At 42.6% G+C, this 10,465-nt stretch overlaps 1 protein-coding gene across 1 annotated transcript in view; it reads right to left on the reverse strand.

The window, feature by feature from the left end:
- Positions 1 to 10,075, reverse strand: part of rgs9b (regulator of G protein signaling 9b) — a 74,800-nt gene extending 64,725 nt beyond the window's left edge. Inside the window, exons 1-2 of the mRNA XM_060844448.1 lie at positions 10,000 to 10,075; positions 503 to 553 (exon numbers count right to left, since the gene is read on the reverse strand). Coding sequence (XP_060700431.1) covers positions 503 to 553; positions 10,000 to 10,075 — 127 coding nt within the window. The remainder of the gene's footprint in view (positions 1 to 502; positions 554 to 9,999) is intronic.
- Positions 10,076 to 10,465: the final 390 nt, after the last annotated feature.

Here is a 10,465-nt window from a genome sequence, read left to right on the forward strand (position 1 = left end):
GAATCTTTCACCTTCCTTGAAAATATAAAATCTAGCTTGATGCAATCCATTCTAATAAACCTGAAGGTCTGTGTCACAGCCCATTAATTTAGCACTGTCATTGTTAGAGCCCTAATCTGATCCACATGAATTCAGAAGAGGGACAGGAACAGAAATGACAAGTGATACACAACTGCTTGCTGACCATCGAGGTTGTTAGTCTAACAATTCAGGTGGTGCCTGTATGAGACCCATCTTCTGATTTCAATGCCAGCAGCTGCTGTTTGGGTTTTGGGGCTCTATGGGAATCAATGCCTCATGGCATCCTCAAACGGAGAGTACAGGGGAATATTGTAATCACAGCAAGCTAGGAAGAAACAACTGCCCATCAGTTATAGATAGGAGTAAGAAGTTGAAGATGCTATATAGGACAAAGGATTGATGGAGGTATAGAGGATGGAGGTAAGAAAAACTGTTTTATAAAATTTGATCCAATGCTGCATAGCTAAATTTGTGCTCTTACCTTCATCTGTAATTTGCAGGCGTTGAATCAGCCATTCCAGCACATCTTGCCCTACAAGAGAACAGGCAGCATCGTGAAGATACCCAATGCTGGGAATGGTTATAGGGAAGAAAATAGGGTTGGAATTGTGTCAACTTCCTTAGACCCATCTCAATAGGCTCTTGTCGACCTTGGGTTGTTCTTTCCTGAAGAGATTTTCTTTCTGCAAGTGTGGTTACATTCTACTGACTCTAGAACAGGGACTCTGTAAACCTACACAGAGCTTTTTGTAATTTCAAAAATATACATTATTCATTAAAAAAACTTTAGATACATACTGTTATTGACAGGACCAAACACCCTAAAAATATATTAAAATATTAAGACTGCAATTTTATCTTATTTTAAAGGCAAGTATAAGGCATCATGTTCCTGACGTAATTTGATTGGCCAAAAGACTAGGCTTGAAGCAAAACACACTTTATTCTTACACTATAGTTAAAATACAAAAAAAAATTGGAATAACTTAGCTTTATTGAAAAACGTAGCCGAATAATAGATTGCATAACTATTAAGCAGCAGCTGGTCAAATATAGTGACATTGCATAAACACACCTTTGGCAAAGGCAAATTCAGTAAAATCAATTGTCTCTCATGCATTTCTCTAGTCCAGGAGGAACGAACATCAAGAGAAAACTCTTGAGTGAGAGAACACAAGCATTTTGCTGTAGCAGGGAGACATGTTTGGCAGCTTCCAAACCCCAAAAGCATTTGAAAGTTACATTAAAATCCTGGTTCTGCTTTTCATGCTGCTTCTATTGTGTGAACTCTTTTTTAAAAAAAACAAAGCTAGTTGCACTACTGGGCACAGAGCAGAAGCTTGGCTTCAGGTTTACAACACTTGCTTTCAAGAGAAACAGGACAGAACAAAACCCTCTTAAAGGCACATATTACCATAATACATAGTCACTAAAACAATTTGGTTATGCATAGTCTCAGCATATTGAGAACAACAAACATTGGAGTTTGACTCTCCTAACAGTTCCAAAAGGCCAAGGCATTTCTTAGTTATGTAAGATACAATTTACATGTATTTGAGGCATTGGATGACTTGATAACTGAATGGACCCCCCATTGTACTTTGGCAGTAAGACCTTAGAAGATGGTCTTTCCCCACTGCATCTTGGTGGCAGCTGGCCCAAGCTTTAGTGCATCCCTCAGCATGTAGTCCTGGACTTTGGAATGTGCCAGTCTGCAACATTTGGTTGTGGTCAATGCCTTGCTCTGGAAGACCAACAAGTTTCAGGAAAACAAACGAACATCTTTCACAATATTGATGGTCCTCCAAGCTTGGTTGATCTTTGTCTTGGTGTACATCCCAAGGAACAGACTAGAGGGCAGTGTCCTGTGAATCTACACATACCATTTAGCTATTACTAAATTTGGGGTGGGTGATTGCAACATATCAGGGTTTATGATTGTTGCTTCCTTGTTTTGCAAAGTGGTGTCACTGTTTCAATGTCTGCAGTGTGAATCTGTCTACATTTCCTGTCTTCATGGATTGGGCTGTATAAGGTGACACTGCAGATTGTAGGCAGATAGGAGACGTTAGGTTATTCTGGCCAAGAGACATCACTCCTATTAGGAACTGGCACTGATCTTACCCACATAATTTCCATTGAACAACCCTCTTCCACTCATGGCATCTTCTCTGGAGAAGTAGTTGTGCTGTAGTCTTGGTCAAGACTCACAGATACACAAATTGCACTACCTGCCTTCAACTCACTGGCTGATAAATTGGTGTCAATGTTCACATCTGTTCTTTAAACAAAAGGAAAATATATTCACAAGTGTAGCTTTACACTCAACTGAATCATGTCGCAATTCAATGACAAACATAGTCTTCCTGAGCTTAAAAACCAGCTTGGCAGGACAGTCACGAGATGCAACTGGCTCAATTTTGCCAATTAAATTGGAAATGTAGATTCTGAATGAGAGCTTTTCTGGCACAATTATGGTGTCCCTGCTTCTGAGTCAGAGGTTCTGGGTTCCTGTTGCACTTCAGGACTTAATGGCTAAGGAAGGTGTCCTCATAACATGACCAAACAGGTGAGTATCACTTGTTAAACTTTCTAACACACGTCAATGGCAGGTGGTGAGAGTGGGGAAAACTTAGCCATTTGAAGCCTTTACCATCACTGTCCATAACTCCAAGTTGCATGTAAATGTGTGCATTGCTATAGAACCTTGAGCCTCTTGGAGAGTTGGTTAGCTCAGCTAACTGAAAGTCTGGTGTAGGTCAGATTGGTGTCAAGAGCAAGTAGTCTGATCCCTGTCTTGGCTGGGGAGGATTTGAGACTTGCCCTCTTGTCCCCTTCCCAGGTTGAGTTTCTGGTGCACTGGATCAGACCAGTCTTCAGGGACAGGACTGAAGAGAAGAAGGATTCTGAATGCTAATTTGTTGCCAGATATAAAAGCATTATCCTAGCCTAGAATCTATTGCAACATGAGAAATTCATTGCTTGACATTAAGAAAGAGTTTTCAAAATCAATCCATCAGTGAGTGAGCACCTATGTATGACTCTTAATGAATCCAAACACAGAAAATACAGAAAAACATTAAGAAAAGACTTTATCTTAATTAAAACATATATAATCAAATCTCATATTAATGCAATGCATTCTAAATTAAATGGTTTCTACACGCTACCATCTAGTTGCTTTACCAGTAAACTGAATTATTCAATTATTGATCTTCTGCATTGTTGATTAGGAGAGTTGACAAACCTCAAATGTCCATTAACAAGAGGCCATGCTTCAGGTTACTGGCTATTTTAAGTTTCTATATGCTTCCCATTCCGATCTCTCTCTACCCTCAGCCTCCTACGCTCTTTCGGAGAAGTTCAATAGAAACTTGAAGAACAGCTTTTCAGATTGAACAGTGAGTTTAACATTTTCACATCCTAACCAATGTTATCATTCTTTCAGACCACAACTGTTATCCTGCTGTTGTCATTTACATCCCCCTTCTGACCCAGCTTTGGTTTCTTTGCTTGTTCCACTACCTTCTGGCTCGCACCATCAATCCTCAACCCTTCTGATTCCCATCTTTTCCCTGTTTATCTTTCCTCCCTAGGCACAGCCTGGAAGTGGTTATTGGTGGAGTGAAGGGAATTGAGATAGGGCAAAAAAGACACAATTTTATGAATGCAAAGATTTCAGACAGTGTTAGCTCTGGGGGGTTACTGTCAATCCTTCCTCACATGGGACAGAGATGAAAGAACCATAGCTTCAACAAGGGCGGCTCTCCTTTAGGAGAACAAGGTCTTAAATTGGGCAGTGTTGTTATTCTAACCCTGCCTCCCAGCAAAGATCACAAAGGACGCTTCATAATCAATAAGTTCTCCAGCTCTTCAGTCTCCTGTAGGTGTCAGCATTTAGCTTATATAATCCTCTTATTGTCAGACCAAGTAACCTAGCAACAGACTGAGATAATGAAGGGATGAATCATTGGCATTATTCTTTAGCTGATTTTGTTTTATCTCCTAAGTGTAGCAGATGAGTGGCATCATAGTACTGTACAATGTGGTGTTTAACAGCAGAAATAGTTAATAACCATATGACAACTAGCAGAGAACTTCATTGATGAACAGCGATTTGAGAAATGTAGAGAAGACTCGACTTCACAGCAAAGGTTACACTGTCAATCATATCTGAGTTAATCCTATTTCTCCCGCTAACACACTGCAATAAACCTCCAATATCATTGTAGATCAAACTGCAGCACTTCAGATTAAATCATGCATTGCAAATGAAATGGTGTAGATTGGGCTTCAAGAGCTGAAAGCATTATCCAGAAATGAAATGATGCCAGTGAAAACAGCTATTTATTCAGAGATGAAAAGAGACACAGTGTCAGGAAATATGAAAGATAGAAATTCACAACCAGTGAATCAAACACCATAACAATGAAAACCAGCTCAAATTTACAAGTAGGAATTAAACCTCATGAAAGGTCTTGTTACGTTTAATGTTTTATCTAGTTGTTTCCTCACATACTCTAATGGTAGTGTTCCCAGGTTTTAATGTTAATGTACAATGGTAAACTCTAACACAGAAGGAGGTTTGGTGCCTCATTGTACCATGCAGGCTCTCTAAAGAAGCCACCCATCCTCATATTGTTTTAAATTATTCATTTTAAGTTTAATAACTTCAGATTCCCTTTGCTTTCAAAAAAGCTGCTTTAGATTCTGTTAACTTCACTGTTTCTGATCTGACATTCCAGGTCTCAGTACAATGCTATCCATTGACCTTGGCTGTAGCTGTGGTGTTTGCCACTTCTGGACTTAACACCGTCTGTGTGACTGTCAAAGGCCTATTTCATGGGTAACAGTCTCTCCCACCACAGGCTGAATGAACAGAGTTGGTCTGAGGTTGGTTGAGGTTATTTTGTTTCTTTCCAGTGATCTTTACTTTTCCTCCATCTGGTCATCTATCGTGTGGGCTGATCTTTTTTTTCCCGCTCTTTCTGACTTAGAACATTGTTCTATGTTCTATGTTCTTAGAACAATACAGCAGAGAACAGGCCCTTCAGCCCACGATGTTGTGCCGAACATCTATCCTAGATTAAGCACCCATCCATGTACCTATCCAATTGCCGCTTAAAGGTCGCCAATGATTCTGACTCTACCACTCCCACGGGCAGCGCATTCCTTGCCCCCACCACTCTCTGGGTAAAGAACCCACCCCTGACATCTCCCCTATACCTTCCACCCTTCACCTTAAATTTATGTCCCCTTGTAACACTCTGTTGTACCCAGGGAAAATGTTTCTGACTGCCTACTCTATCTATTCCTCTGATCATCTTATAAACCTCTATCAAGTCACCCCTCATCCTTCGCCGTTCCAACGAGAAAAGGCCGAGAACTCTCAACCTATCCTCGTAAGACCTATTCTCCATTCCAGGCAACATCCTGGTAAATCTTCTCTGCACCCTCTCCAAAGCTTCCACATCTTTCCTAAAGTGAGGCGACCAGAACTGCACACAGTACTCCAAATGTGGCCTAACCAAAGTCCTGTACAGCTGCAACATCACTTCACGACTCTTGAATTCAATCCCTCTGCTAATGAACGCTAATACACCATAGGCCTTCATACAAGCTCTATCCACCTGAGTGGCAACTTTCAAAGACCTATGTACATAGACCCCAAGATCCCTCTGTTCCTCCACCTGACTAAGAACCCTACCGTTAACCCTGTATTCCGCATTCTTATTTGTTCTTCCAAAATGGACAACCTCACACTTGGCAGGGTTGAACTCCATCTGCCACTCCTCAGCCCAGCTCTGCATCATATCTAAGTCCCTTTGCAGCCGACAACAGCCCTCCTCACTGTCCACAACTCCACCAATCTTCGTATCATCTGCAAATCTACTGACCCACCCTTCGACTCCCTCATCCAAGTCATTAATAAAAATTACAAACAGCAGAGGACCCAGAACTGATCCCTGCGGAACTCCACTTGTAACTGGGCTCCAGGCTGAATATTTACCATCTACCACCACTCTCTGGCTTCGACCGGTTAGCCAGTTTTCTATCCAGTTGGCCAAATTTCCCTCTATCCCATGCCTCCTGACTTTCCGCATAAGCCTACCATGGGGAACCTTATCAAATGCCTTACTAAAATCCATGTACACTACATCCACTGCTCTACCCTCATCCACATGCTTGGTCACCTCCTCAAAGAATTCAATAAGACTTGTAAGGCAAGACCTACCCTTCACAAATCCGTGCTGGCTGTCCCTAATCAAGCTGTGTCTTTCCAGATACTCATAAATCCTATCCCTCAGTACCCTTTCCATTACTTTGCCTACCACAGAAGTAAGACTTACTGGCCTGTAATTCCCGGGGTTATCCCTATTCCCTTTTTTGAACAGGGGCACAACATTCGCTACTCTCCAGTCCCCTGGTACCACCCCCGTTGACAGTGAAGACGAAAAGATCATTGCCAATGGTACTGCAATTTCCTCTCTTGCTTCCCACATAATCCTAGGATATATCCCGTCAGGCCCGGGGGACTTGTCTATCCTCAAGTTGTTCAAAATGTCCAACACATCTTCCTTCCTAACAAGTATCTCTTCTAGCTTACCAGTCTGTTTCACACTCTCCTCTTCAACAATACGGTCCCTCTCATTCGTAAATACTGAAGAAAAGTACTCATTCAAGACCTCTCCTATCTCTTCCGACTCAGTACACAATCTCCCACTACTGTCCTTGATCGGACCTACCCTCGTTCTCGTCATTCTCATGTTTCTCACATACGCATAAAAGGCCTTGGGGTTATCCTTGATCCTATCCGCCAAGGATTTTTCATGCCCTCTCTTAGCTCTCCTAATCCCTTTCTTCAGGTCCCTTCTGGCTATCCTGTATCTCTCCACTGCTCTGTCTGAACCCTGTTTCCTCAACCTTATGTAAGCCTCCTTCTTCCTCTTTACTAGACATTCAACCTCCCTCGTCAACCAAGGCTCCCTCACACGACCACTTCTTTCCTGCCTGATAGGTACATACTTGTTGCATCTAGGAACTGGCAAGGATTTCCCACGCACTAACTCCAATCCTGGTCAACCTGAGGTCTCGCTTGTTGACATCTTTGCATGCAGGCCTGGTGGATTTCATGCCAATAGCAAGCTCGCCGTAGAGATGTCTTTGAGGATGCAGTCACCATCCATTTGGTACATGTGACCCAGTCAAAGAGGTCAATGCTGATTCATCAGGACAAACTTACTGGGAATCCTTACACACTGGGATATGTCTGTATTTAGCACTCCGTCTTTTGCCAGGAATCCCCGACATTCATCTGAAATGCAGAAGAGGTGGAGTTCTGAAGAAGACCTGAAACATTGACTCTGGTTTTCTCTCTCCGCACATACTGTCAGACCTGCTGAGTTTCTCCAGCATTCCCCTGTGTTTGCTTCAGATTTTCAGCACCCACAGTGTTTTGCCTTTATCCGAATTAGAAACTGTTCAGCTATTTTGCCTGGCTCCTGTTAGCTGTCCGTTCTTTGTTTCTGTAAAGGAAGGGGCTGAAAGTACAAGCCGGGCATGGTTTTGGAATTGGATTTTTTGGTCAGTTGCCCTGTTGGTACGCACTCAACTTCTCAACTGTGACTTCACAGTTTAGATTAGATTACTTACAGTGTGGAAACAGGCCCTTCGGCCCAACAAGTCCACACCGACCCACCGAAGCGCAACCCACCCATACCCCTACATTTACCCCTTACCTAACACTACGGGCAATTTAGCATGGCCAATTCACCTGACCCGCACATCTTTGGACTGTGGGAGTAAACCGGAGCACCCGGAGGAAACCCACGCAGACACGGGGAGAACGTGCAAACTCCACACAGTCAGTCGCCTGAGTCGGGAATTGAACCCGGGTCTCAGGCGCTGTGAGACAGCAGTGCTAACCACTGTGCCACCGTGCCGCCCACAGTTATAGCCTCGCTAATCCTGATATTGATTTTGGCAGCTTTATTTTGTAATTTGATTGTGGGACATGGACATAACTGGCTGGGCCAGCATTCAGAATCATGGAGGTGTACAGCATGCAAACAGACCCTGTGGTCCAATCGTCCATCCCAATCAGATATCCTAAGTTAATCTAGACCCATTTGCCAGCACTTGACCGATATCCTTCTCAACCCTTCCTATTCGGATGCCTTTTAAATACTGTAAATATACCAACCTCCACCACTTCCTCTGGCACATCATTCCACACATGCACCACCTCAGCACAGAAAAGTTGATCCTTAGGTTCCTTTTAAATCTTTCCCCTCTCACCTTAAACCTATGTCCTCTAATTTTGGACTCTCCTACCCTGGGGAAAAGACCTTGTCTATTTACCCTATACATGCCCATTGTTATTTTATAAACCTCTATAAGGTCACCCCTCAGCCTCTGACACTCCAGGAAAAACAGCTCCAGCCTATTCAGCCTCTCCCTCCAAATCCTCCAACCCTGGAAACATCCTTGTACACCTTTTCTGAAACCTTTCAAGTTTAACTTCATCTTTCCTATAGCACAAATTGAACACGGTATTCCAAAAGCCTCAATGTCACATCCTCTAAAAACCGTGTATGCTTCAGTAAGGTCATCTCTTGTTTTTCTTAATTCCAATAGACTCAGGCCCCATCTACCTGCCTCATAAGATAGACCCTCCATATCAGGTATTAGCCTCATTAACTTAGTCATAGAGTCATAGAGCTGTACAGCAAGGAAACAGACCCTTTAATCCAACTCATCAATGCTGAACAGACACCCTAAATTAATCTAGTCCCATTTGTCAGCATTTTTATGATTGAGATGCCTTGCAAAGGTGGTAGTGAGCTGCTTTCATGAACCAGACTATGCAATCAGTGGTTACTGGTGATTGTTGATACAAGGTATGCAAAGGTCATAGTCTTAGAATCAATCAGCACAGAAACAGAACCTTTGGTCCAACCAGTCTATACAGAACGTAATCCCAAACTAAACTAGTCCTACCTGCCTGAACTTGGTCCATATCCCTTCAAACATTTCTTATTCATAAACTTATCCAATGTCTTTTAAATGTTGTAACTGTACCGTTTCTACCACTTTCTCTGGAAGTTCATTCCACACATGAATCATGCTCAATGTAAGACAGTTACCCTGCATGTTTTTTTTTGTAAATCTTTCTCCTCTCACTTGAAAAATACACCCCCTAGTCTTGAACTCCCCCACCCTAGGGAAAGAGGTCTTCCAATCACCGTATTCACTCACCACCACCTGCCCCCCGCCCCCCCCCCCCCCCCCCCCATGATTTATAAGCTTCTATAAAGTCACCTCTCAACCTCCTACACTCCAGTGAAAAAGATTGCAGCCTAAGCAACCTATTTTTATAACACAAGCCCTCCATTCCTGGCACCATCCTGATAAATCTTTTCTGAACCCTCTCCAGCTTAATTATATTGTTCCTATAGCAGGGTGACCAGAACTGTACCCAGTACAATAGCAGAGGCCTCACCAGCATCCTGTACAAACCTCAATAATGACGTACCATCTCCTAAACTGAAAGGTCTGAGCAATGAAGGCAAGTATGCTAAACACCTTCTTAACCACCATGTCAACCTGTGATGTAAACCTTGCTGCAGGAGGTTGTGCATTCTGGATTATGTAGCACATTATGTAGTCGGACACTTCAGCAGGTTACTTTTACTTTCATATTTCAGAAATAATTAATTGGCTGGGAAGCACTTTAGGTCATCACAAGGTCATGAAAGCAAATACAAGCTCTTGCAATTTAAAAAAAAATCATTTTGGTTTCAGTGCATGTGTAATAATTTACAAATAGTTAGATCACTCATCCACACCTGATATCTGTGGTCCTGAGGGAAAGATATTGCGGTAGATTGTAATGAAGATTTTTAAAGCCAATTTTAAAAAGTTAATGCAAGAATAGCAGCCAGAATCACCACAGTGGAAGATTATTAACTCGCTTACCTGTCATCGCGTGAGGGATTGTAGTTATTATCAGCCTCTGGGTTTGGGTTTTAATTCCAGTATTTGGATCCTGCATCTCCTTTATCAGAGGCTCAATCTAAACAGAGAAAAGGTGGAAAGGAGAGAATGGGCAATCAACGTAAAAACTGAAGAACAGAAACTAAACATATTATCTCAACTTGTATGGGGCTATGCTTAGAGGAGAAAGTGAGGTCTGCAGATGCTGGAGATCAGAGCTGAAAATGTGTTGCTGGAAAAGCGCAGCAGGTCAGGCAGCATCCAAGGAACAGGAAATTCGACGTTTCGGGCATAAGCCCTTCATCAGGAGCCCCTTCCACTCCCCTGATGAAGGGCTTATGCCCGAAACATCGAATTTCCTGTTCCTTGGATGCTGCCTGACCCGCTGTGCTTTTCCAGCAACACATTTTCAGCTCTGGGACTATACTTATTCAAGATCTGCTACGTG

The sequence above is a fragment of the Hemiscyllium ocellatum genome, chromosome 25 (genome assembly GCF_020745735.1).
Source record: "Hemiscyllium ocellatum isolate sHemOce1 chromosome 25, sHemOce1.pat.X.cur, whole genome shotgun sequence".
In the NCBI taxonomy this organism is placed as follows: domain Eukaryota; kingdom Metazoa; phylum Chordata; class Chondrichthyes; order Orectolobiformes; family Hemiscylliidae; genus Hemiscyllium; species Hemiscyllium ocellatum.